Source organism: Anas platyrhynchos, chromosome 22 (genome assembly GCF_047663525.1).
Source record: "Anas platyrhynchos isolate ZD024472 breed Pekin duck chromosome 22, IASCAAS_PekinDuck_T2T, whole genome shotgun sequence".
In the NCBI taxonomy this organism is placed as follows: Eukaryota; Metazoa; Chordata; class Aves; order Anseriformes; family Anatidae; genus Anas; species Anas platyrhynchos.
In genome coordinates this window covers 7,817,422-7,843,168 of record NC_092608.1, presented here as the reverse complement: position 1 = coordinate 7,843,168, position 25,747 = coordinate 7,817,422, and the positions used below count along the sequence as shown (strand labels likewise).

Sequence of the window (25,747 nt, the reverse complement as noted above, 5' to 3'; positions counted from 1 at the left end):
GTGATCTTCATACAGAGAGAAGATGAGGTAATAAGTAGTTTTACAGAGCTGTGTAGAATTACCGCCCCAGACACATGATCTTTTTCATCTACTTTTATCTGAATGAGAGCGCGCAAGGAAGGAAGAAACAGGAAAATTATCTTGGGGAAGGAATGAAGATGTTTATTGCAAAGGCCTACAGATGAAACAGCACAGCTGGTAAAGCAGCACTGGCAAAACACAGCTTAGGAAAAAAAATCATGAATTGGGTTCTCTTCTATGCCTGTATTTGTGAGAATGTATGGGGGTTTTTTATTTGCCTTCTGTTCTTGAACCTTTGGAAAATGGATTTTATTGAGCTTTTTGTTTCTTAACCGGGATCAAGAAGCTTATTTGAATGAAAGTGGGGATGATCAGCTAATTGCCTTGATCCTGGGTTTGAAGGACTGTGGAACACCAGATAACACAGCCCTTGTGATACCTATAGGCTGGTGCTGCTGATGGAGCTGGTGGCATCCATTGAGAAAAGGGCACTTCTCTGCATCAGCAGCTGAGTTACTGTCCCACATGTGATTCCTCAGGGGTCACCTTGGTTTCAAAGCAGGTTGCACCTCCCAGAAGTACATTTTAACTGCTCACAATCCAGCTTGCTCATTAGCTGGCTTGTTGCAAACTGTTACTAACATTATTGTGTTGATAATGCTCCCATTCGATGGGTAGTGCCTCTGCCTCTAGAGCTACAGTTCTGAACTATAATTTGTAAATGTTTGTCCTGGCTGTGGGAGCACAAGCGCAGGGCAGATCACTGAGAGCCTGGCTGCAGTTGCCAGCTCACGTGCCGGAGCAGCAGTGTGCTCTTGGTGGCGCAGCCTGCCCTTCGCTGCTCACACCAGGGGAGTGAGCTCTGCTCTCACACCCGCTGCTGGAAGTGCCCCTGTTGAAAACGTAGAAATCAGCTCTGCTAGTTGGATCATCATTAATTATAGCTAATGATGTGCAGGTTGTTTAATTCTCTGCCGAATAGCTAATGGACGGGCGCAGCACTGGCTCTCCCTTGTCTCATCAAGCACGTGCAGCTCCAGCTCGTGGCTGGCATTGCTTGGTCCCGGGCACTGTGCAGTGAGGGAGAAGCTCAGGCTTGCTCCCAGGTTTTCCCACCAGCTTTTCCAAGCCACGCAGGTCTAGGCTCATTCATGTGATTCCCTCCCAAAGCTACAAAGGAAGCATCTGGCTTAGATTAGTATCCTCAAGGCAATGAGCTGACTAATATTTTGCCAGTAAGGTTTCTGCTCATTCTGCTCTCACCTAGAGGTTTTGGTTAACTCTGATCTGAGATCTTTGGGAGCAGCGAACCCCTGTGGTGCTTTAGCCGGAACAAATGCATCCTTTGTAATCTCACAAAGGATGGTCTTGTGCTCCACACACTTCAAAGCACTCCTACGTGTAATCCAGCCTGGCCTCTGGGCAAGCAGGCCATGCATTGAGAATAACATGCCTCCCTTGGGTTAAGAGTTTTGCTGTGATTTGAAGGGAAACCAGCCTTCAGTCCCCTAAAGATTTTGCTTTTCCTTCAGAGAGGAACTCTGCAATCTTCTTTTTTTTTTTTTTTTTTTAATTAGATGAATTGAGTGAAGAGAAGAGAGAGGAGGAAGAAGAGTTAAATTTTAATGAAGACATTGTTTGCCCACATGGTAAGTCTCTGCGGGGGATGGAGATGAATATGTCTGTTGTTGCCCACTGCTCAAGACATTAACCTTGTAGCCTTTGCTGCAGCTAAGACCAGCATAAGTAGTTACTGAAGAAGTGTACTTTATTCTCATTTGCCTGGTCTTTCTTGACACTTAAAAACTTGGAGCTTTCATATGTAATGGCACTACTGTGGTGCAGTCCACCAGATCATGTAAGTAGTGAAAAGGGTGTAAATAAACACAGCCAGGCTGCAGAAGTGTGGCAGCTCTTTCTCTCGCTAACAAAGCGACGTGATGGAGTGGGGGTGGCACCAAAGGTTTGCAGCCAGGTTAAAGCTCTGAAAGTCTTAGGATATTCTAGAAAAAATAGATGGTGTAAATCAGTCAAGGTTGGAGCTGAGAGCGTCAGTTTGTTCTCTCTGTTTATATTAAACTCTCAGAGTACAGAATTACTGACCTAACGACTGGAGAAACTCGGGCAGATCTGAGTGGCTGGGACTCCTAAGCATATTGATTTACCCACCTGCTGTGCTTTGGTGTCTGTTTACATAAGGTTTTGACCTGATGTTGGTTGTTTTGCTAAGTGATGGTTGGTTAGCTACATCCTTGGCTACGCTGTTGTTTGAATCTCACTTTTTAGCTTGTACGTCACTCTCAAACATAATTGTGTTCTACTGTAGGCTGCTGTTTGGAAGCATTGATTTCCCTGCCAGCTCTGCCTGGGACACTTGGTCTCATTCCTGCTAAGAGAAAAACATGCCATAAATTAGCAACACATCTCCTGTCATTAAGGCTAATCAAAGATGTAGAGTAATGGCTTGATAAAGCCTCATTGTAAAGCAGTTTAAGCACTTTGTCATGGTGTTACCTGTTTTTCACAGAGCCTTTGCACCGTATTTCCCAGTGCCGCAAGGCTGCTGCTTTTAAATAAAAACACGGTGTGGTGGTGAAACATTTAATGCAGCCAGACATCATAAAAACATTACGCTGGTAAATTGCTAGTTTATCTGTTACTTTGGGCTGTACTGGAATAAATATTAAGTATGGGGGCAACTGGCAGGTCACTTCTCATCAGCTTGAGCTAACCTTCAATTACTCATTGAAAACAACCTTTCCACCTCTACACACTTAAAATTTTCCTCTGGAGTGTATCAGCAAATCTGTAGTTTCAGTAATTCAGCCTTAATTTTGCCGTGGAGGAAGGCACAGCCTTGTTGGTACTCTCTGGAAAAGGCAGCACTTTATCTGTGAAGCCTGGCTTGCCTCCAGACATACCATCCGGGTGTTCCCTTAAGAAGTCTCTTTACGTCTTTGCTGTGATTTTTTGCTCTCTGGTAGTTTCCCAACCCTGGCAAATATGTGTGTGTATATATATTATTATTTTTATTTATTTATTTTTTTACATAAGTTAAGACTTCTTTAATGTCTGTGCCCAAAACGTGTCCCTGGAGAGAGACTGTAGGAGGGGGAAGCAGGGTCATCAGCGGTTAGGGTGGTCATCTTCCAGATGGCAAAGCACTTCTTCCCCACGCGTTCAGATCTGATTTTTCCACCTCTTTCACTCTGCAGCATATTAGTCTGTTTTCATTAATCACATGGTGTCAGGGCCCTTATTTGTACAAGCTCATTTTCCCATCCTTGCTGGCTCTGGAAGGCAGCCTGGTCCTGCCTCCTCATATGGTAAAGCTGGGCCACTTGGTCGTGTTTGATGAAGAACAAGGGGCCAAGCACTGCTTCGAAGCAGTCCGGCCTGACCTTTGTTTATTAGAGGAAAGGCAGGAGGGGAGCGTTGCTATTTTTTCTCCGGGGGCTGGCAGAGGTCCAGGCTTAGCTAGAAGGAGGAAAGCTGCCGGTCTGTGGGGCTGAGGAGCTGCTGTAATGTTAAAGAGCTGCCAGAGGGTGGGGAGGAAGAAGCCTTTTATCCGTGTCTTCTGCCTGCTGAGCTCTCAGGCTATAGAAATGCAGAGCAGATAGTAGGACATCGCCTCCTTTTCTGGACCCTTCTTGGCACTGGCACCACAACTTTGCGGTTGCTGTTTTGCCTCCCCCTTGCTGATAAGATCCCCGTTGAGGCACGAATATTCCTGTACCGCATCCGAACCTGGTTTGCTCTCGTTTCTTGTGCGTGCAGCGCAGCTGAGCCTTGACTTCCCAGCAGCTGTCGTGGAGGAGATGTGGCTGTGTTTTCCCCTTGGCAGGCATCCACCATGCGGGCGGCCGGCCGTCAGATCCCCGAGCCGTTGTGCTCTCGGGTTTTCCCAAGCCTGGCTCTGCTGCTGGAGCACGCCTGGTCACGCGTAAATGTGGTGCCCAGATGCGTTAGTGTAACCTCTCTGGTACTGCTGTCGCTAAAACGACAAGCAGAGATCCCTTGCCCTAAACCATCCTTTCTTGTTCCCTTGAGCATCAGTCGCCTGGATAAATGAGGCGAGGAGTCTGGGTGCTGGCTGGTAAATCTTGCTTGCTGTCCTTACCCCCCAGTTACTCCCTCCCAGCTGTGGGCAGCAAAGTTCTTCCCAGCTCTGCAGGTGCCCTTCAGCTATTTGCCTTTTTCTCTTGTGGTGGGTGTTACTGCAAGGAGTCTGTGCAGCTGGTTGTGAACCCGGGCTGTTTGAACATCCTGGTGAGTTCCTCACACTACAGGTGTAGCTGAAATGAGGTGTCTGAGTGCAACCACACTTCGGGAAGGGTGGCTCTCAGGTGCAGGGGGAACACGTCCTTTCAGGATTCCGAGGTGCTTGAATAGAGCATGTGAGGCAGGCTGAGGTTATACACAGTGGTAAATTTGTTTTTCATGGGCATGGAAAGCACTTGGCTCCTGTTTCATGGGGCACAGTGTTGGTCTGCAGCTTAAAAAGTGGAATCACCATGAAATCATAGCTCCAGATAGCCAAGATCAGAAAACATCAGCCTAGTGCCCTCTCTGGCTTGTCCTTGCTTCTCCTGGCATCTGTCGCTGCCTCATCCTGCTTTGTGTTTGATCGGCTGCTTGGTTCACAGGCTCTGAGACCTAAAGGACATTTATGTGAATTAAAGTCATATTATTTTTTTGCCTGTCTGAACAAGAAAACGATAAAGAAGTTGAAGGTGACTTTGTGTATTAGTTGTGGTCTTTCTGCTGACATGGTGTTGCCTGATAAGTGCATGAATATCTTCCCCCACATTTATACCCTGTAATCTCTTAAATCTAGTTAGGGCTGCAAAACATTGCTGAGCACGTCAAGAGCAAAGCCCTTCTCTTGGCTCTCTCTGTGCAGGTGACCTGTGCATATCTGAAAACGAAAGGAGGGTGGTTTCGAAGGAAGCCTGGAAGAAACTCAAGCAATATTTTCCAAAGGCCCCTGAATTCCCAAATAACAAAGAGTGCTGTTCCCAGTGCAAGGTATTTGACTAGCAAATAATATTACCCTTTTGTTGACTGTAGATACGTGGTCACGTTTCTGGTTTTCACTACCTAATGCAGTGGAGAAAAGCAATATCGCCTTTTAATAGCCACGAGGAACTGAAGCACAAACTAACTGTTTCATGCAGATTTTGGAGCGTGAAGGAGAAGAAAATGAAGCTCTGCACAAGATGATGGCCAGCGAGCAGAAGACCTCCCTCCAGAACCTGTTTCATGATAAATGCAGGCCTTGCCTGGGCAGCTGGCCTCAGGTAGGGGAAAGGGAACACAAGTGTGGCCTGGGGGGAGGGCTGTCACGTGGAAGCTGGCGTTCCCTGCTGCTTTGCCTGAAATCTGCTTTTTGGGAGCTGTATCCCTGGGAGCAGCATCCCCAGCTGAGCCATTCTGCCTGCCTGGGAGCACGCAGGGCATGCCCTGCACAGCCTGTGCCATCTCTTTGCAGACAAGTGGTGGCAGATGGGTAGCAATTCTGTAAGTTTTTATCCCTCTCCTATGAAATTTTATTTTGACTGCAAGAGACACTGGCTGATGATCATTCTCTCAGTCTGAGTGAGACCATGCTTGCACCAGGGTTGCCTGTGCCAGTGGAGCTCACAAGTACGCTGCGCCGAGGTGTGATTTCCCCCGATTAGCTGCGCTGGCACACAGCCCTGCTGTAGATACATGAGAATTGCTCATGTGCCAATATAGCTGTCGCTGGCCTGGAGTCAGCTAGATAAGCAGGGACAATATTTCTGCAGTGGTTACATCCGTCCCTAGAAGTACCTACGCTGTGCAGCCGTGCCAGTGGAGAGAGAGGACTATCCACTGCCACTGGTCTTTTGCTGATGGTAGGACAAAATTCACATGTGCACCAGCTTCTCCAGTGTTCTTTTCTGTCTCGAGCCCGGCAGAGGGTGCAGGGGGCTGCCCTAAATGCTGAAGCCATGCAAATAGGAGCAGCAGTCACACAGGACCTGTTGTACCGGCCTCTCTCCGGTTCAGGTGTGTGGCTGTCCAGGACCTTCTTAAGAGCTGTTGGCACGTCAGGGCTTTGAGTCAGTTTGAGAGAAATGGCACAAGCTGCTGGCCGGGCTCCATGCCTTGGCTCCTGGGTGTCTCGCAGCGCTGATTAATGATTGACTCTTAGATCCTGCCAAGCTGCTTTGGCAGGTGTCCGCCTCGGTTGCTCCTACGTGTGAGGGCAGCCGGCTGCTCCTGGTCCCTTCTCAGGGCCACCAGCAGCTCTGGCCAGGAATAAATACTGAGATCAGCATGGATCTGTGCTCCCGAACGCAGGAGGGACTAAATGGGCAATGCTCTGCTGAGTCTCCAAAGGAGAGCTGTCAGGTCCTACCAGCAGTATTCAGGGCTCATAATTTTTGTGAGGTTTCTTGACCCATAACAGTTGAGGTCCAGGAAAAAAAAAGGAAAAAAAGCGCCAAATTGGAGCAGTTTAATCTAGGAAATATGAAGGGACATTAAAATTATATCTACACATGCACACATCAGGAGTTTTCCTGCGGAAAGATGGGAGTGAGCCCTTAAATCTGCATTGGGGAAGGCAGACAGGTGAGCACAGAAATCATTTTGTCACTCAGCTCTTAGGATCTCCGTGGTTTCTTGTCTGGGAGCTGCCAGCAGCAGACTATGTAATAGCAAATCACTAGGGGCAGGAAAAAAAATGGTTTGTCCCCAAAAACGCTGCATTGTGAGGGTGCACATCCCTGGTTCTGAATATGCGCGTGCTATTGCTGAAAGCAACCACTCGTGGATTTTGCTCAGTGAGGAAAGGGAGGACAGGATGGGATGGTCTCTCACCCTGTCCCCGTGGGAGTATGTAGATGTGTCTGCTCTAGACCCTGAGCACACGAAGGAGTACCCGGTGACAGAAACACTGCCAGAGAGCCTTAGCTGCTCTAGGGAAAATGACCGTTTCCTGCTATGAATTAAAGGTAATTGGATCTAAAGCTAAATTAACTTTGTAATAAACACGAGATTAGTAATGTAAGTACTTAGTGCTTGATCTCAAATTATTTTACTTGGCTTTCCCAGTACGCTCGGGTGGAGTTGTCATGGTAAAATCGCTGAGATCTTGAAAAGAATGAGTGCTGCAGAAAAAGCTGAACAGTCATTGCCTCTCTATTGTTGGATTAATTAACAGAAGGTTTGTTTTATTATTTTTTTCTCTTGTCTTTCAGGAGACAGATGAGCTGTATATTGTTTCGCAGTTCTTTGTAGAAGAATGGAGGAAATTTGTCAGGTAACCACCTTGAGGTTTTTGGTGCTTTTAATTTCTTTTTTTTTTTTGGGTGGGGGGGGGGTGCTGCAGATAGCAATTTCACTTTTGAATCAGCATTTGCCTGGTGTGTGTAGTTACCTGTGCTTTGCCTTTGCGGAAACAAGGAAGCTGATTTTGTGGGACTTGGACCGTGTGCTCATAGCAGTTGTAATACATTGTAAGAAACCGAATTTCCTTGTTTACCGTGTCTTAACCAGATGGTCAGATTAGATAGTAACCTGATTAGTTTTTTCATCTGTCTGAAGCTGTATCCTAGGCAAAGGTCACCACTCAATCCCGTTTCCACGGGCTGCTGGTGGTACGAGATGGAAATCTCCGCTAGGTACGAGAGTAATTTTGCAGCGCACAGGAACGCAGATCTGATTGCCTTGATGGTGGTAGTTTAATATTCTCCACTGGAATGCCTTCTGTAAATACTCACCTATGGTTTCCTCTTCTCAGCTGCCTGCAGACTTGTGACTTTTTTTCTTCCACATGAAATAACCTGACCACGCTTACAAACCACTTACTGTTCCTTTTCTTTGCCTGAGCAGGAGGCCAACACGATGCAGCCCTGTGTCCTCGGTAGGAAACAGCGCTCTTCTCTGTCCCCATGGGGGCCTCATGTTCACCTATGCTTCCATGACCAAAGAAGACTCTAAACTGTGAGTTTCTTTTACTCATGCATCTGCCTTTGCCGGGTGCTGTTGTCTTTCATGGGCCTCAGGGAGCGTTCCCAGAGGCTTGCTGAGCTGCAGCAACACAAAGAGCAAATGCTGTCCCTTGAACAAAATTAACACAGATGCTTTCTCAGGCCTACCTTAGTATAAATCTTCATATAGGTCAAGACCCAAATTGTCCAAGGATGCTGTCTCAGGAAAAAAGAGCTTACTTAAGCTTGGCTAGTTCCTAACAATAAACTACCCTGAATCTGACTGGGGCATTAGAAACATGTAGTTTCCTTTAAGATTTGCTTTCCACGAGACTTACCCCTGGAGCTCTGGATGCTGGGCTGGAGTTTATGCTCCATAGCCTTGCTTCTGCAGTCATGCAGAACTAAAAATGTAGCAGATCTTCCACTTCTCTCCTCCTCCTTCCTCCCTCTGGCTGTGCGTGCTGGGCATGACTGGAGCATAACGGTGTCACTAATAACACACTCCTCTTCCCTGTTATCTTGGGCATACAAGCCCTCTCATGTAGCTGGGGTTATGTATTGGTTTTGTTGCCCTTCTTTCACCCGCAGACTAAAATGAAAAGGAGAGGCTGTTCAGAAGCTCAACACTGTTTTCACTGCATGCTCGGGGCTTGGCTTTTCCATGTCATAAAGCATGTTCTTGTTTCTTTGCACAGTATAGCTCTAATATGGCCCAGCGAGTGGGAGAGGATTCAAAAACTGTTTGTTGTGGATCATGTCATCAAAATTACCCGAACAGAAGCTGCTGGGGCAGACCCCGAGAGTGCACTTTACACCTCTGAGCCCAGTGAGTGAATCTTTTACTGCTGTCTGTGCTCTGTTGTGTTGCTAATTGGTGCTGACTTCCTGGGAAAAGGCTCTTTTTGGATAAAGGGTCAGATCTAAGGGGATCCGCAGCAGCCGCAGTAAACACTGAGCTTGGCAGATGCCCCTTGTTATGTGAGCCGCTCTGGGTTAGCAGTGAGAGGCGTTGGGCAGGTGCATATACTCAGTGTCTCCAAGGAGCTGAAGCAATTAAATGCATTTTCCTTTGTGCCTCCCCAGAACTCTGTCCAGAATGCAGAGAAGGGCTGTTATGCCAACAGCAGCGGGACTTGCGTGAGTACACCCAAGCAACTATCTACATCCATAAAGTGGTGGATAATAAAAAGGTACGGATCTCTCCCTTGGTCCTCACTCCTCCTGGCACCATTTCATTTAACAGAAACTGCACAAATTGAGAGCCCAAACAGCTAAATAAACAGCCATCTGAACACAGTGACAAGGCAGCTATCGCAGCCTGCTGTGTCCCTACAAGGTGGAACCTGCTGGTGGGAATGGTGGTATAGTGCAGGGCTGCTTTCAGTGGGCAGAAAGCACCTGGCTCTGGTTCATGAAAGCTATTGCTTTGGCAAAAATGGCAAATGGGAACACTGGATGTAGTTGCTCTGAACACTTGGCTTCCTCAAGGCTTCATTTTGCCAGTCCAAACCCTTTTGGTGGTCTTCGTGTTGTCAGGTATTTCTATGTATGCCAATTCTGATTATTTTAGGCAGTGTCGTAACCATCTCTGTCTTCATAATCGTGCTATCAGGCTCTACCTGTTCTCCTCCCCCTCCAGTATTTGTCATTTCCTTTCGTGGTTGCTAAAGTGACGTTTGTTCCTAGATAGAGATAGAAATAAGCTCTTCAATCTTCAAGCTGATAAACGAGCAGTGAACACAGATGTGGTTTTAAAGATCCGTTACAAAGTTGTGAATTGTGTCGGCTTTCCTGCTGTCTTAATGGGATCAGTGTGAGGTCCAGAACTGGACTGGAAGTGGCTTTACAGGTATCTGAAAGCTGGTTACAGTAAGTTCCTTTTCTTAGGGTTTGCTTTAAGAGGGAAACCAAGGCTTGTGGGTAAGCTCAGGTAAAGATGCCAAAATCCAGCTAATGACAGGAGGCCGCTGAACCCAAGACAGTCACAGCAGCATAGATCTGATAAAAACATCCCCTGACAGCTTCCAGGATGGGGCAAAGTGCAATGCAGCTATGTCACAGTAGTTCCAATCTGAACTGGTGCTTAAAGGGTTTCAGAGCACTTAGACGCATGAGTAGCTGGTTGCCAGCAGCTTCCCGAAGTGCCTTCAGCTCCTCCATCCTCCAGTGATTGCACTCAGGCACACAACAGGTCTGCGAAGCTCAGCATGGTCGGATCAACTTAATTCAGGAGCATCAAGGCAAAGGCTTCCTGGCCTTCCTTGTAGAATCAAAGCTGGAGGGAGGTAAAAATCTTCCATCCACATATGCAGTGTGAGATCAGTGAGATTTTTTTTTTTTTCCCACCCCCAGCCTTATTCTAAATGGAAGAGATGGAGCCTAGAGAACTGCAGGGTGCTGGAGGTTTCTGCCTCAGCTGTAAGACACAGAGCACAGAGCGTGGTCCTGAGCCCCTGCTGCAGGTTTGCAGCCTCTCTGGAGGCTGAATCCCAAGGCTGTATCTTGGCACTAGCGCAGAGGAGGAGTTTTCCTCTTGGTGCTGGACAGGACCACGCTCACGCGTAGGGCTGCTGAAAACAGGCAGCTATTCTTTGCCGAGCAGCTGGAGACGGTGAGAGGGGGCGAGAGCTGGCACACGAGATCCCTCATTAGCGGGGCAGCCCCAGCGAGAGGCGAAGCGGTGACGGTGCCCACAAGCAGCGCGTCGGCTGCGCGGGCACCGGGCTCTCACCAGCAAGTACTGCGAATGGCGGTGCTCAGAGCCGCTGCTTCCTTCCTGCCGGCTTTGCCTCACAAAGTCAGGGAGTGTTTTCCCAGCCCCTCGCCACTGCTCATCCCTCCTCTGCAGCCCCTGGGTTTCTCCTTGGGCTGACGCTGCAGGAGGGAAGTCACGGCCCTATAAAATCGGTGCAGGGAGGTTGCGGACGGCGCCTTCTCCAAAGGGCGGCACTGCTGGAATCCAGAGGGCTCTGGGGACGCTGTGGTTGGCGCTGGATGCTTGGGAGCTGTGATTGCATCTTTAATTGCAAATACATTGATGGAGAAGTGAGCTCTCAGGCATCCGGGATGGAGAGTGCGCCAGCCTCCTGGGCTCCCTTGCAAACCCCAGCCCCAGCCGAAGTGTAGATGTGTGTACACGCCCAGCGGATCCACGCTTCCTGTAGAGTGACTTATAAATAAAAAGGATGTTCAGTTCTGTATATGTTGGTGTAAATTATTTAGATTTCATTTACTTACGAACTCCAGACCCATAAATAACGGCGGTGAGTGCCTCTTGTCGGTCTGCTGCAGGGATGGATAAGTATATAATTTACCGATAATATTCCTTTCTCTGTGTTAGGGCTTTCGTAATACACTTAGTCGAACAGAGAAGCAGCCAGCTAATGGGAAAGAAATCAGTCCAGGCCCCTGGAGACTTTCCTTTTGCCTGGAGAGGAGGGTAGGTCTTGAGCCGCAGGAAGCAGGATGTCCCCGCAGTGGGGTTTTGATTTTTAGCCAGCACCTGCAATTCAGCAGAGAAGCCTGACAAGCTGCGTGTGTTCTCCTGAGCTGAGTCCCCCATGGTTTGATGCAGCTGGGGGGGGCGGGAAGTCTGCAGAGCATGTGGAACAGATCCCTGTTTTTTTTCTGCTTTACCTCAGCTCATTTGATCAAGGTGGCATCCTAGAAGTCTCTGAAAGCTGTTTGCCATGATGTGACAGTCTGGGTTAGTTACGCAGAATGATTTTTATGACTTCAGGTAATGAAGGACGCTGCTCCAGAGCTGAACGTGAGCAGCTCAGAAGCTGAAGAGGAAAGGGAGGAACACAAACCAGAGGGGGAGCAAGACCCAGATTTTAACCAGGTAGAGATCAAAAATACAGCAAGGTTCCTCAGTTTTGCACCAACCTCTTGAGTCAGCATGATGGAACAGTTCTATTCCTCTGTTTACATCTAGCAGGCGAAAGAGAAAGCAACTGTGTCTTAAATTGTGTTACTGTCATGGTCATACTGCACATTTTGTCTGACTTTGCATTACCAAGGCCAGTTTTGCACCCATGCTCTTTGGTTTTAAACCTAGCTGTAGGAGCAGTGCTGGCTTTCCTCTAGCTTCCTTGCCAGTGTGCTTCACGGTCACAGCGTGAAAGCATTCTCCAGGGCTCATTCCCAATCAGTGCTTTGTAAGTTGGATACCTTTGTTAGAGATCTGCCTGCTCCCAAATGTCGGTCACTTGGTGTTCAGGCTGCCTTAAATACTCTTACTCCTAATACCAAATCTCAAACAAGGGCCAGCACTGGGAAGCCGTGTCTCCTGGCAGCACTCATCCCCTGATGTGAATGCACTAGCGTACATCTTCCTGACACGTCAAGTTCTTCCTTGCTCTCTTTTTGGAGAGGAGGGGTCACTGCTGCGTCAAATACTGACAGTGACTCGTACACTTGGCTGACAGTAAGCACTGTGCTGGTGTTAGGAGCAGGGACGAAGTTTCAAGGCAAGTCCTTTTGGTCCTCTCGACCTCTTGGTGATACTTGCATGCATCATTCACTTTCCAAGGGGCGTTTCAGTGCTTCGTGCTTTCCCTCGCATGACTGACCTGCCTGAAATGCAGTCTGGGGGAAGGGGAGGTTGTATTTTCCACAAAGGCCAGAGCTGAGCTCCTGATTTCTGACTTGTTTCCAGACCAATGGTGGTGCAAAGCGCCAGAAGATCTCGCACCAGAACTACATCACTTACCAAAAGCAAGGCATCAGGCGGAGCACCCGGCACCGAAAAGTCCGAGGGGAAAAAGCACTGCTTGTTTCTGCTAATCAGACGCTGAAAGAGCTGAAAATACAGGTAAGGCGTTTTTGGTCCAAGGAGTGTTTGGTCATGAATAAGGAAACATGAAATGAATAGTCAAGAGAGTACAGCTGGGAGGAGATGGAGAGGGAAATGAGTGTAAAATCCCAAGTGGCATCAAAAGGCATGTGTTTGTCTTCTGAACGCGGTATTTTTGCGTAGTTCAGCGGTATGTTTTTCCTCTGCACAAAATCAGCGTGTCTCATTGTGTTGGCACAGATCATGCATGCATTTTCAGTTGCTCCCTTCGACCAGAATTTGTCGATCGACGGGAAGATACTAAGTGATGACACCGCAACGCTTGGCAGCCTGGGAGTCATCCCCGAGTCTGTCATTTTATTAAAGGTAATGTGGGAGTGAGGTGGCTGCTAAAGGAAGTCGAGTAAAGCAGGGAATTGAACAAAATTTTGTACAAGGAGAAACACATTAAGGTGCACATGAAAACTGCCACGCCCTGGACGTGCCCACCTGTGGCTGGCCATCAGCTTAATTTAACTAGCTCCTCCTGGAGCTCCTGCCCTTCTTGGGGAAGGAAAAGTCTTTTTTTTTTTTTTTTTCTTTAAAGAACACTTCTTAGCTGGCCTATACTGAAAAACTCTGAGCACCAGCCCAAAGGAGAGCAAAATTACAGCAGTTCTGCCCTGTTATTCCCAGTCCATGCCAGAAGGTGTTCTGACAACAGTTCCCCGTTCCTCTCCAGAGCAGGACTGACCTGTACAGCTGATAACACTGCTAACATCCAGCGAGGTGCTCGATAACCCCTCGTCTGTTCTGTTTTCCAGGCTGATGAACCACTTGCAGATTACGCAGCGATGGACGACGTTATGCAAGGTGAGGGGGACCCCCAGGCACTGCTGGGGTAGATGAGGGATTTGGGGAAGCTGAATGCTGCTGCGCTTCTGGCGGGAATGGTGGTGGCCACATAGGGCTGTGTCGGCTTAGGGCTGAAACACTAGAAACATGAGAGGAAAATAGAGATGTTGAAGCTTTCCTGTAACTGTCAACTGAAGATACAGCTGAGCGCTGCAGTATGCTGCTGATCAGACAAAAGATCCTTTTAGAAAATGACTGTCAGGAGACTTCTAACATGATGCCTCTTTCTTTCCATCCCCAGTTTGTATGCCTGAAGAAGGATTTAAAGGTGAGAGTCTTTTTTTTCCTTTTTTTTTTTTTCTCCCCCTTTCAATTTTAAGCCCACGCAAAGTTCAGCTCCACCTCGCAAGCTTCGTAATCTTTCGGTGGTTGTCTTCTTGCTCCTCAGGGACTGGTTTACTTGGACACTGATGGTTTTATAAGCGCTGGCAGCAAAGGAGCAACCAGAAGGGAAGAGGATTTTGACACGGTAGGGCATTAAAAGACAAGGTGGATACAGGACAGAACTCTTGACTCTTCCAGAAGGCAGAAACACATTCTGAAATGACTGCCCCCAAAATGCCTTATGTCAAAGCAGATTGCACTGAAGGACATCCTGACTTCAAAAGAACGTTCCCAATTTTATATTTAATAAAGCAACAGTAAGGTTGGAGAGTTTAGCAGCAGTAACAGCGTTGTCATGTTTACAGGCAGACGTTTCTAGCAAGGGAGATGGTGGCATTCTCGTATATTCCCTGATGCAGATCCCATACCACCTTCGTCTGTCCAAAAAGGAGTTGTAATTCAGTAGATCAAAAACATCTCGATCTGTTCTCCAGTAACTCTTTAGGCATAACCTGCTTACAGATAATCCTGTCTTTGATCCACTATTATTCTTTCCGTACAGCATGGAAGTAAAGAAATTGTTAATTGTGAGGAATGTCTAGCTCTTTCAAAACTTCATATATTTACCCAAAGTGTAAGCTGTGGTCTGCCTACGAAAGCCTTCCATCAGCGACTTGGAGCCCAGGGGTGCAGAGGGAACAGGGAGCTGCCTCCCTGCTGTCCCCGCGGGGCTTCCCTTGCTCAGCCACTCGCCTTCTGCAGTTTCACTTCCAAACATGATGGTCTTTAATAATCACATGGTCTTTCTCTGTGAACTGTGTTTTTAGAAATGTGGGATATTTTAATGACTTTTGATAACATCTTTCTCCAGTACGTTACTGCCAAGAGCGCTCTGCCGATCACTGGGGGAGCTTTGAATCTAGAGCACCTGAGCCAGAGCTGGCGAAGGGGCTGCGCGTGGGTGGTGTGTTTCCCATGTGGAGAGGTTTTCCCTCTGTTCTCCTCGTTTTCAGGAATGCACTAATGATTTTTTTTTTTTTACATCTCCTGTAGCTCCCAGAAAGGATCTCTCCCTCTCCTGATTGCGTATTCATAGCAGGAAATAGTATACCACTTCCAGACAAAAAAAAAATGAAAAAAAAAAAAAAAAGGGGGCACTGTCAAGGTATCTCCATAATAAAGTTAGACATTTCCTGTTCTCCTCAGAGTTTTAACTTGTTTCCACAACCCCAGTTCGTGCACTGGCGCTTGATGTGGATGCGGAGGGCTGGGTTGCTGCGGTGGCAGCTTTAGTTCTTAAAGGACTGGAGGAGCTTTGCAGGTGGATGGCAGGGTTTGGGCTTCAGGGAGCAGTGGCGGAGTGTGTCCCTTCCCAGCAACCACGGTAGCCTGTTCTTTTATAAATGTACCTTCTGAAGAATTGCAGCTGCCCTGTGCCAAGCGCTAGGTCTTCACACTGCGTCCTCCTCCCTGTCCCTTTGTCCCCAGCAGCAGAGGGGCTGGATGGCGAGTTGGCAAAGCAGCTGGCACTGGGACTGCAGAGCTGCCCCGAAGTGATTTTTTTGGTATAAGTTGGGGCTGGACCCGCATGGGGGAGCGGCGCGGCAAAGCGGTGTGATCTTTCCCAAGGTAAAGACGTCAGCAAGAATTCAGCACGCCCTCGGTCACGCTTGCCCATGCCCAAAGCGGCTCCGCTCTGAAAACGGGCAGGTTTTAATTCTTCCCAGACTGAAGCACTCGCTTGTGTACATACTCCTTGGAAATTCCATATTTTTTTTCAACCTGCTGTTAATTTTTTTTTTATGTTATGAGAGTCTCTTCCTTGAGCTTATAACGTTGCAAAACTAAGTCTCTAAACTCGGCTGGAAGCAGCGAGCTGGGCTGTAGCGGTGCTCCCAGCAGCAGGGAACTCCTGCACCTCAGCATCGCTGTTTCTTAGAGCCAGGTGGCGGACACAGGTACAAGATGTGATTGAAGGCACATTTTACTGTTTTGTCTGTATTTGCAAACATATTGGACTAAAGTTGTCATTTGAGCTGTGGAAGCCTTATTAAAGCGCATACACGTCTGTCCGCTCGTGTTTTAATGCCGCAGCGAGGGCTGGGGGCCGTCTCCGCGCCGTGCACCCCTCAGCCAGAGGTGCAGATGCTCTGAGCTTGATACCCACGGAGAGGCACGAGCAGGATGGCGCCAGCGTGGGAATAGTGCAAGCGCTGGCACAGGGGCACGTTTTCCCCGAGCGAAGCCTCGATGGCTCCCAGCGCCTTGGCTGTGCCCTGTGGTGCTTGGCAGAGGGCCCTTGGCGGAAGCAGCAATGCCTGGCGCTGCCTCGTGCTGCAGCACAGAGGTGTTTGTGTCGGGGAGCCGGTGCCCATGCAGCTGCAGGGCCCAGCACTTGGGTGCCCCCATCCCTGTGCCGACAGGTCACGTCCCCCTCATCCCCGCACTGGCACAGGGCCCCAGGGGCACTCCCCAGGGCTGTGGCTCAGTGCCAGCCCATGGCTCCTGGCACCCAGCGGCGGGGGACCCGTGCCAGCCGTTCCTCGAGCATCCCGAGTCACCGAGCCCATCCCACAGCCCCAAGGGGGAGGTGGGTGCCAGGGGGGGCAGCCCTGGCCCTGGAGGGGTTTTGGGGAGCTCAGCTGGGGGCTGGTGGGGAAGGTCTGGGGTGTTTGGGTGGGGGGATGGATGGATGGATGGATGGATGGATGGATGGATGGATGGATGGATGGATGGATGGATGGATGGATGGATGGATGGATGGAGCGAGCTCTGGGTGGGAGGTTGGATGAGGGGGGAGAGCTCTGGGTGCCAGGGAGGGACAGACGGACGGACAGATGGACAGATGGGGGTACACTGGGTGCTCAGGGCTGGGTACACTGAGTACCAGGGATGGGTGCAGGGGGCCCCACCAGTACATGGCTGGGGAGGATGGGGGGATGCTGGTGATGGTTGGGGGGCACCTGGGTACCGGGGAGGGGCAGCAGGAAGGAAAGGGCTCCCCGGGGACCGGGGCGGGGGCTTTAGGAGCTTCCCTGGGCCGTGGAGCGGGGGCACCGGTGATGGGTGCAGGGGGAAGCCGGGGGGGACCCGGGTGCCAGGGGTGCAGGAGGGAGGGGGGGGGGGGGGCCCGGTGCTGGCAGCGGTAACGGAGGGGGGCGAGGGGGGGATCCCCGGCCTGGGGGCGCTGCCCTGCCCGGTTCCCGGTGCCAGATACCGGTTCGCAGCGCCTCTTCCTGGAGCTGCCACCCGGCTCCGGTGCCGTTGACTCGGTTCCCGGTGCCGGGGTCGGGTCCCGGTGGCGGTGCCGGTCCCGGTGCCGGTTCCGGTGCCGGTTCCCGGTGCCGGCCGCCCCCGGTGCGGGCCCGCCCCGCCCCGCCGCACGTGACGCGGCGCGGCGGCAGCGAGCAGCGGGGCCCCGCTCCGCAACGCTCCGGTACCGGCTCCGCTCCGCTCCGGTACCGACCCCGGCTCCGCTCCGCTCCCGGCCCCGCCGCGCCCCCGGTAAGCGCCGCGCCGCGGGGCCCCGCCGCTGGGGTCCCCCCGGGTCCCCCCCCCGCCTCCAATGCCGGGGTCCCCCCCTCCGGTGCTGCGCCGGCCTCGGGGACACCGGGGGGAGGCTGAGGGAGGGGGGGGGCCGGGGCGGGCCCGTGCGTCCGTGACCTTCAGCCGGTACCGGCAGCGGGGGGGGGATGCTCCGGGCCTGGGCAGAGGGACCCCGGCGGGCGGGCAGGCCCGGGGGGGGCCGTGGGGTGGCATCAGGCTCCGTGCGCCCTCCAACCCCCCCATAATGGATTCCCCCAATTGCCCCCTCCCCGCCCTGCCCCCCACGTCCACCGCAAAATCTGCCCCCTCCCCAAATCTGCCCCCCCTTCACCCCCGGCATCTGCCCCCCCCCCCCTCCCCCCCAACCTTTCCGGGCCCATTCCGGCCCCGCAATCTGCGCCCCCCCCATCCGCGTCCCTGCGATCTGCCCCGCACCGTGCCCCCACCGCGGGGCTGCCCCCCCTCGGGTGCCGGCGGGGGGGGGACACGAGGACGGGGCCGGGGCAGGTGTGCACGAAGCGGGGCGATGCTGGCACGGGGCCGGGTCACATTGTCGCGTTTGCCGCGGGTCCCGTTCGTTCTGCCCCGGGTCGCCCCCCCCCCGTGCCCGTGTCGCGCTGTCGCCGTCCCCGCGGTGCCCGGCGCTGTCCGTGGTGCTGCCCCGCGCCGCGCCTCCACCCGCCCGCAGAGGGCGCCCTTAGGGGAGGGGGGCACTGAGGGGGGGGGTGACGGTTCGGGGGGGTCCCAGCAGCCAGGCACCCCCCGTGTCCCCCCCCGGTCCCGGCCGCTCCAGTCCCTCCGGCTCCCAGCGGCCGGCGCTTGGCTCTTTGCCATCAGTAGGCTTCAGGGGTAACGCCGCCAGCCCAGCGGGCAGGGGCTGCGGCGGGGGGCTCTGGGGGTGTGGGGGGGGGCGATGCGGTGCCCCCCAGGCTCCCGGCGAGCCCTCCCCGCTGCAGCACCCCTCCCTCGCCCACCCTCCCCCTGGGTCCGTGCGGTGGAGGCAGCTCCCGGCCTCCCACCCCCCCCCGCTCCTCTCCCCCAGGAAGTGCCATGGGCCCCCCCGGACCCCCCCGGGCCACCTAGACGTGTCCCCAGCGGGCGCCGCCACTCCCTCGGCCACCCCACCCCGAGGTAAGGCCCCGCAGGTGCTCCCCTGCTGTGACGGGGGAGGCACGGGGGGGGCACCCAAGGGTGCCCATCCCCACCCCCGGGAAGGGGTGTGGGGCACCCACGGCCCCTGCCTCCCGCAGGGCAGCAGGATGGCCCAGCAGCGCCACGCCGCGCCCCCCCCGCTCAAGGTAGGCATCACTGGGGTGGGTGCCCGAGCAGCACCCATAGGTGCCAGCATGCCCTTCACCCCCCTCCCCATTGTCTTGCAGACAGAAGAGGATTACATCCCCTACCCCAGCGTGCACGAGGTAGCGTGGCTGTTCCCCCCCCACCCCCCAGGGACAGTGCCAGGGGTGGGTGAGCAGCTGGGGGGGGACATGGGGGGGGGGGGCTGGGGCACCCAGCTCGGCTGTGGGTGCAGGTGCTGGGCCGGGAGGGGCCGTTCCCCCTCATCCTGCTGCCGCAATTCGGGGGCTACTGGATCGAGGGCACCAACCACCAGCTGAGCGGGGCACCCGAGCCCCCCCTGACCCCAGCACCCGGCACCCGGGCCAGGCTGGAGGGCAACCACACGGCCAAGATCTACCGCAAGCACTTCCTCGGCAAGGTGAGCACCCAAGGGTGCTGGTGGGGAGGGTGTCAGGGGTGTGTGGGGTCCCCATGAGTGTGCATGGGCACGGAGGCCCCTTAACCATGGGTGCATGTGGGTACAGATGCCCATGGACATGGGTGTCCGTGGGCATGGGTGCTCATGGATGGGGTTCTCCGTGGGTATGGGTGTGCACGTGGATGAGGAGCCCATAAGGATGGGTGCCTGTGTGTAGGGGTGCTCAGGAACGTGGGTGCCCCGTGCATTGGGTGTTCTGAGGTATGGATGCCCCATGGCACGGGTGCTCACGGGCAGGGGTGTCCGTGGGCATGGGGACCCTAGAAGGAGGGGTGCCACAGGCATAGGGAGCCACCCATGTCTGTGGGATGGGTGGCCCTGAGCATGGGTGCTTGAGGCATGGGTGCCCCATCATCACGGGTGCCCATGGGTATCGGTGCTCGTGGGCACAGGGATGGCTGGAGATGGGTGTCCTGTTGCGTGTGTGCCCATGGGTATGAGTGTCCCATGGGTGGGGGTGCCCCATAGGTGTGGGTGTTCATGAGGATGGGTGCCCAGCAGGCGTGGGTGCCCTGTAGGAACGGGTGCCTCCAGGCAGAGGTACCCATGGGCACGGGCATCCCATGGGCATGGACGCTTGGATGTGCGGGTGCCCCGTGGGTACCGCCAGACACAGGTGCCTCACGGTGTGGGACACGAGCGCCCCTTGGTGCCCTCATGGGTGCTCGGCCCCTCCTTGCAGGAGCACTTCAACTACTACTCCCTGGACCCAGCACTGGGCCACCTCGTCTTCTCCCTTAAGTATGACGAGCAGGAGCACCTCCACCTGCTGCTGCGGTGAGCTGGGTGCCGGGGGGCCCATGGGTGCTGGCTGGGGTGTGGGTGACCACCCTGACCCCCCCACCTCACCCCGCAGCACCCGCACCCGCACCCTGCACGATGTGGTGCCCATCTCCTGCCTGGCCGAGTTCCCCAACGTGGTGCAGATGGCCAAGGTGGGTGCATCTCCCCCCCCCATTCTCCAGCAGCACCCATGGGTGCCCCCCCCCCCCAGCCAGGGGCACCCGCCGCACCGCCCCTCCCTCCCGCAGCTGGTGTGCGAGGACGTCAACGTGGATCGCTTCTACCCCGTGCTCTACCCCAAGGTGAGCGGGGTGCATGGGTGGGGGGGGAGCACCCATGGGTTGGGGCACCCCGGGGTGCACCGCACCCAACCAGCACCTCCTGGCCTCGCAGGCGTCCCGCCTCATCCTTGCCTTTGATGAGCACGTGCTCAGCAACCACTTTAAATTCGGCGTCATCTACCAAAAGCTGGGGCAGGTAGGGGGCTGGGGGGGGGGGGAAAGGGGGGACCAGGGGAGTGTGGGGGGTTGGTGGGAGGGGGGGATGCCGGGGGGGGCACCCACGGCTGCCCCACCGCAGACCTCCGAGGAGGAGCTCTTCGGCACCACGGAGGAGAGCCCGGCCTTCGCCGAGTTCCTCGACGTCCTGGGCCAGCGGGTGCAGCTGCGCGACTTCAAGGGGTGCGTGATGGGGTGCGGGGGGGTGGGACACCCCCATGTCCTTGTCCCTGTCCCCTTTCGTCCCTCCCAGTCCTCAGCATCTCCCCCCACCCTGCCCCATGCAGGTTTCGGGGGGGGCTGGACGTGACGCATGGGCAGACGGGCAGCGAGTCGGTGTACTGCCACTTCCGCGACAAGGAGATCATGTTCCATGTCTCCACCAAGCTGCCCTACACCGAGGGTGATGCCCAGCAGGTGGGGCACCCATGGGTGCTGGGGGGATGTTTTTGGGGTGCTGGCTGATTCTGGGTGTTTGGGGGTGTATGTGGGGTGCACGGGCTCCTAGGGCACCCAAGTGCTGGGGGGGTATCTGGGAGGCACAAGAGCTGGTGGTGCACCCCTGGGTGCTTGTGAGGCATCTGTGGGGTGCATCCACTCCAGGGGGACCTTCAGACACTGGGAAGTCATCTTTGGGGTGCAGGAGCTGCCAGGGCACCCATGGGTGTTTGGGGGTGTCCATTGGGTGCACGGGTTCCTGAGGCATCCCTAAGCACCGGGGGAGCATCCAGGAGGCGCAGGGGCTGGTGGGGCACCCCTGGGGTCTTTTGGGGTGTCCATGGGGGCGCAGGGGGTGGCAGCGCCCAACCCCTTCCCACACCCCCGTCATGTCCCCGTGTCCCCACAGCTGCAGCGGAAGCGCCACATCGGCAACGACATCGTGGCCATCGTCTTCCAGGACGAGAACACCCCCTTCGTGCCCGACATGATCGCCTCCAACTTCCTGCACGCCTTCGTGGTGGTGCAGCTGGAGCAGGGCGGCCCCCAGGGCACCCTCTACAAGGTCTCGGTCACTGCCCGTGACGACGTGCCCTTCTTCGGCCCGCCTCTGCCCGACCCCGCCATCTTCAGGAAGGTGAGCACCCATGGGTGCTGCTCCATGGTGGGGGGGGGATCCCAGGGCTGTACACTCACCCAGGGCCACCCCTCGCCCCGGCAGGGCCCCGAGTTCCAGGAGTTCCTGCTCACCAAGCTGATCAACGCCGAGTACGCCTGCTACAAGGCCGAGAAGTTCGCCAAGCTGGAGGTAGGTCCGGGAGGGGGCCTAAATGGGGGCGCTGTGTGGGGGGGGGCTGGGGGTGCTGGGCAAGGCCTGTGGGGCTGTTGGCACGGGGGGGCTGCACATGGGGTGCTGTGCAGGGGGTTATTGGTGCAGGGGTGCTGAGCGGGGGGGTGCTGTGCATGGGGGTGCTGTGCATGGGGGTGCTGTGCATGGGGGTGCTGTGCATGGGGGTGCTGTGCATGGGGGTGCAGCAGTGCCGTGCATGGGGGTGCCATGCACGGGGTTGTTTCACACGGGGGGGCCGTGCTGGCACATCCACCGCTCCCGGGTGCTGTGCATGGGGGAGCTGCACGTCTGGGTGCCGGGCTTGCATTGGGGGGCACCCATGGGTGCTGGGGAGGACACCCAGGGCAGCGTGCGGGTGGGTGCGCAGGAGCGGACGCGGGCGGCGCTGCTGGAGACGCTGCACGAGGAGCTGCAGGGCCGCAGCCAGGCCATGCTGGGGCTGGGCCCCGACGACGAGCGCCCCGACAACGGCTCCGCCGCCCCCGGCTTCTTCGAGTCCTTCAAGGTGGGGGGACGGGGGGGGTGGGGGGGTGGGGGGGCAGCACCGGCAGGGGGGGGGCACCGGGCACGGCGGGGCTCGGCCCGGCACGGGGCCCCCCCCTCGCTGCCCCCCCCCAACCCCCCCTCCCACCGGCCCCCCGACGGCTGCGCGATGGCCCCGCCCCCGACCACGCCCCCACCCCAAGCCCCGCCCCGCCCCCCCGGTGGCCCCGCCCCTCCCGGTATCTCCCCGGTGGCCCCGCCCCCCCCCCGGTGGCCCCGTGACGCGGTGCCGCCCGCAGTCGCTGCTGGTGCCCGGGAGTCGCCGGGGACGCCGCGGCAGCGCCATCGGGCTGGGCTCGGTGGAAGAGGTGGGTGCCCGGCCCCGGGACCACCGGGACCCCCACACCCCCCCACCCCCCGGGACCGCCCCCGCCGCTGACCGCGCTCCCGCAGGCGCTGCTGGTGCCCGGGAAGAGCCCGTCCCGGCGGCGGCCCGGCCCGCTCGGCTCCCGCCGCTCCAGCGCCATCGGCATCGAGAGCATCCAGGAGGCGCCGCCCGGCAGGTGCGCGCCGGGAGCGGGCGCGGGGCTGCCCCCGGCCCCGGTGTCCCCTCACCGCCCGCCGCTGTCCCCTAGGGACGGCCCCGCCGCCAACACCGACGGCACCGGCTCCGCGCACAGCTCCCCCGAGAGCCGCCGGCACCCGGACAGGTCCCGTGCGGGGCGCCGGGAGAGGGGACACGGGGACAGGGGACACGGGACATGGAGATGTTGGGACGTGGGGACACGGGACACGGGGACACATGGGCATGGAAATATGGGGACACATGGATGGGGGACATGGGGACACGGGACATGGGGACACGGGGACATGGGGATACTGGGACATGGAAATATGGGGACACACGGACGGGGGACACGGGGACACATGGACATGGAGATGTTGGGACATGGGGACACGGGACAAGGGGACATGGAAATATGGGGACACATGGATGGGGGACACGGGGGCAGGGGACACGGGGACACGGGGACACATGGACATGGGGACACAGGGACACAGGGACATGGAGATGTTGGGACACGGGAACATGGGGACACAGGACATGGGGACATGGGGACACATGGAGATGTTGGGACGTGGGGACACGGGACATGGGGACACATGGACGGGGGACATGGGGATACTGGGACATGGGGACACGGGACATGGAGATGTTGGGACATGGGGACAGGGGACATGGGGACACATGGGCATGGGGACACGGGGACATGGAAATACGGGGACATATGGATGGGGGACACGGGGACACAGGGATACTGGGACATGGAGATGTTGGGACATGGGGACACGGGGACACAGGACATGGGGACACAGGGACACATGGACATGGAGATGTTGGGACGTGGGGACACGGGACAAGGGGACATGGAAATACAGGGACACATGGACGGGGGACACGGGGATACTGGGACATGGGGATACAGGTGCATGGAGACATTGGGACATGGGGACACAGAGACATGGGGATATGGAGACATAGGGATATGTGGATGTGGGGACATGGGGACAGAGAGACATGGGGACATGGGGACACAGTTATGGGGACACAGGGTTACAGGGACATGGGGACACAGGAACATAGGGACACAGGGTCATCATGGATGCACATGGATGGGGTGGCACCAGGACAGGGCACGGGGACAGCATGATGGGGCAGCACGGGGCAGTACAGCAGCGGGGGGGTGGCACAGGGACAGGGTCACAGCAGCGGCCGGTGGCACAGGGATGTGGCAGCACGGGGACAAGGTGGCACACGGATGGGGTGGCACGGGGACGGGATGTCACGGGGACGGGGTGGCACGAGGACAAGGTTGGGGACATGATGGGGTGGGGACAGCGTGGCGCTTGGGTGGCCCAGGGCTGGGTGGCATGGGGACAGGGTGGTGCGGTGACAGTGTGGGGACAGGGTGGCCCGGGGATGGGGTGACACCGGGGCGGGGTGGCTTGGGGACAGGGTGACAGGGGGCCAGGTGTGTCCCTTGGCAGGGCGGAGAGGCCGGAGCCTCCGCGGGACTTCTCCCGCTCGTCCTCCAGCGCCAGCAGCTTCGGCAGCGTGGCCGAGGAGCCGGACGAGCACCCCGAGGCCGAGCCGGGCAGGGTATGGGGGGGGTCGGGGGGGGCTTAATGGGGGGGTGTTGGTGGGTGCTGGGTGTTTGGGGGGGGGGCAGCACCCCGTCACCCACCCTGTGCCCGCAGGACAGCCGCTCGCCCTCGGGGACGCCCCGCCAGTGTGACGCCTTCGCCGACCCCCCCTGGCCGGAGGAGCCCCTCGGCACCCCCCCAGGTAGCCCAGCCCCGGGGTGTCGGGGCGGAGAGGGGGGGGCACCCATGGGTGCTCACAGCCCCCCCACCGCACCCCGGTTCCCCGCAGGCAGCGCCCGCCGCCCCGCCGAGCCCCCCTGCCCCGAGATCAAAATCCAGCTGGAGCGGCCCCCCCCGACCCCGGTGAGGCTGTGGTGCCCCCCCCCCTCTTTTAACCTCCCCCAGCGCACCCCGATGCGGGCGCCCCCCCTGATGTCCCTCTCGCAGGGCTCGTAGCCGTGCCCACCCCCCCCAAATCCTGGGGGGGCCACCGCCGGAGGAGGGTCCCCGCCGTGTCCCACCCCCGCCGTGCCGCCCGCCGCTTCGCCCCCCCCCCCGCCCCCATCGCTCGTGTGCCAGGAGCCGAAGCCATCGTCCCCGGTGCGGGATCGGGGCCCCCCCGTGGGGTGTCCCCCCCCCCCCCCCTCCAGACAATCTCTGTCACCCCAAATGCCTCTTTTGGGGGTGACGGGCGCTGGGATGGGCCACCGAGGGCCCCCCCCAGCCGGTGTGAACGCACAACGCAACGTGGGACCCCCCCCCAAAATGCAGAGTGGGGCCAGACACAGCATCGCCGCCCCCCCCCCCGTGTCCGTCCCCCCCCCCCCCCCAAAAAAAAAAAAAGCGGGGGCTCAAATCTGGGGCAAAACCGAGCTGGGGCCGGACGGCTCCGGGTCGCTGCCAGCCCCCGCTTCCACCTCGCCCCCCCGTCCCCCCCCCCTTTTATTTAAGGGAAAAAAGCTCCGGAACGAGACGGACACTGGGGGGGTGGGGGGGACGTATTTTTTTTTCAGAACCCCTGTGTTTGTGTTTCCCGTGATCAATGTTTAAAATAAAGGTCTATTTATCGCTACGGCCGATGCTGCGGGGTGGGGGGGGGGGGCACTGCCCGGGGGGGGGCGGATTTTGGGGTCCCCCGGCAGCCGCTGGCACCAGGGGGGGCTGACGCTCCGCACGGCGGCGCCATCTCAAGGTTCAAAAAAAAGAAAGCAACAAACACCCAAAAAA

At 56.4% G+C, this 25,747-nt stretch overlaps 2 protein-coding genes across 11 annotated transcripts in view; both read left to right on the top strand.

Moving 5' to 3' along the window:
• Window positions 1-16,069, top strand: part of USP48 (ubiquitin specific peptidase 48) — a 32,560-nt gene extending 16,491 nt beyond the window's left edge. For 3 of the 8 annotated variants that reach the window (XM_072026787.1, XM_072026786.1, XM_072026785.1), the window contains exons 15-28: window positions 1,599-1,670; window positions 4,925-5,049; window positions 5,199-5,321; window positions 7,251-7,312; window positions 7,885-7,995; window positions 8,681-8,811; window positions 9,069-9,175; window positions 11,326-11,424; window positions 11,725-11,829; window positions 12,646-12,801; window positions 13,024-13,149; window positions 13,587-13,635; window positions 13,919-13,945; window positions 14,066-16,069. In XM_072026787.1, the coding sequence (XP_071882888.1) occupies window positions 1,599-1,670; window positions 4,925-5,049; window positions 5,199-5,321; window positions 7,251-7,312; window positions 7,885-7,995; window positions 8,681-8,811; window positions 9,069-9,175; window positions 11,326-11,424; window positions 11,725-11,829; window positions 12,646-12,801; window positions 13,024-13,149; window positions 13,587-13,635; window positions 13,919-13,945; window positions 14,066-14,088 (1,316 nt within the window). In that variant the 3' untranslated portion in view covers window positions 14,089-16,069. Of the gene's footprint in view, window positions 1-1,598; window positions 1,671-4,924; window positions 5,050-5,198; window positions 5,322-7,250; window positions 7,313-7,884; window positions 7,996-8,680; window positions 8,812-9,068; window positions 9,176-11,325; window positions 11,425-11,724; window positions 11,830-12,645; window positions 12,802-13,023; window positions 13,150-13,586; window positions 13,636-13,918; window positions 13,946-14,065 lie in introns of those variants that run through there. The other 5 variants (XM_038166620.2, XM_038166619.2, XM_038166622.2 and 2 more) reach the window with 4 other exon arrangements.
• Window positions 16,070-17,349: 1,280 nt separating this feature from the next.
• RAP1GAP (RAP1 GTPase activating protein) lies at window positions 17,350-25,105 on the top strand. Of its 3 annotated transcripts, none has more exons than XM_072026792.1 (21): window positions 17,351-17,505; window positions 18,590-18,678; window positions 18,806-18,845; window positions 18,927-18,965; window positions 19,079-19,264; window positions 20,007-20,101; window positions 20,181-20,259; window positions 20,356-20,409; window positions 20,501-20,584; window positions 20,687-20,787; window positions 20,892-21,021; window positions 21,452-21,679; window positions 21,764-21,850; window positions 22,260-22,397; window positions 22,675-22,743; window positions 22,829-22,938; window positions 23,011-23,085; window positions 24,425-24,536; window positions 24,635-24,722; window positions 24,810-24,883; window positions 24,968-25,105. In XM_072026792.1, exons 3-21 carry the CDS (start codon window positions 18,807-18,809, stop codon window positions 24,974-24,976), a joined length of 1,797 nt encoding a protein of 598 aa, XP_071882893.1. In that variant the 5' UTR covers window positions 17,351-17,505; window positions 18,590-18,678; window position 18,806; the 3' UTR covers window positions 24,977-25,105. The 3 variants fall into 3 exon arrangements, 2 of the variants coding, with proteins under 2 accessions (XP_071882893.1, XP_038022632.1); XM_038166704.2 differs by having other exon boundaries at window positions 18,798-18,845; XR_005260659.2 differs by lacking the exon at window positions 22,829-22,938 and having other exon boundaries at window positions 17,350-17,505; window positions 18,798-18,845; window positions 24,968-25,030.
• Window positions 25,106-25,747: the final 642 nt, after the last annotated feature.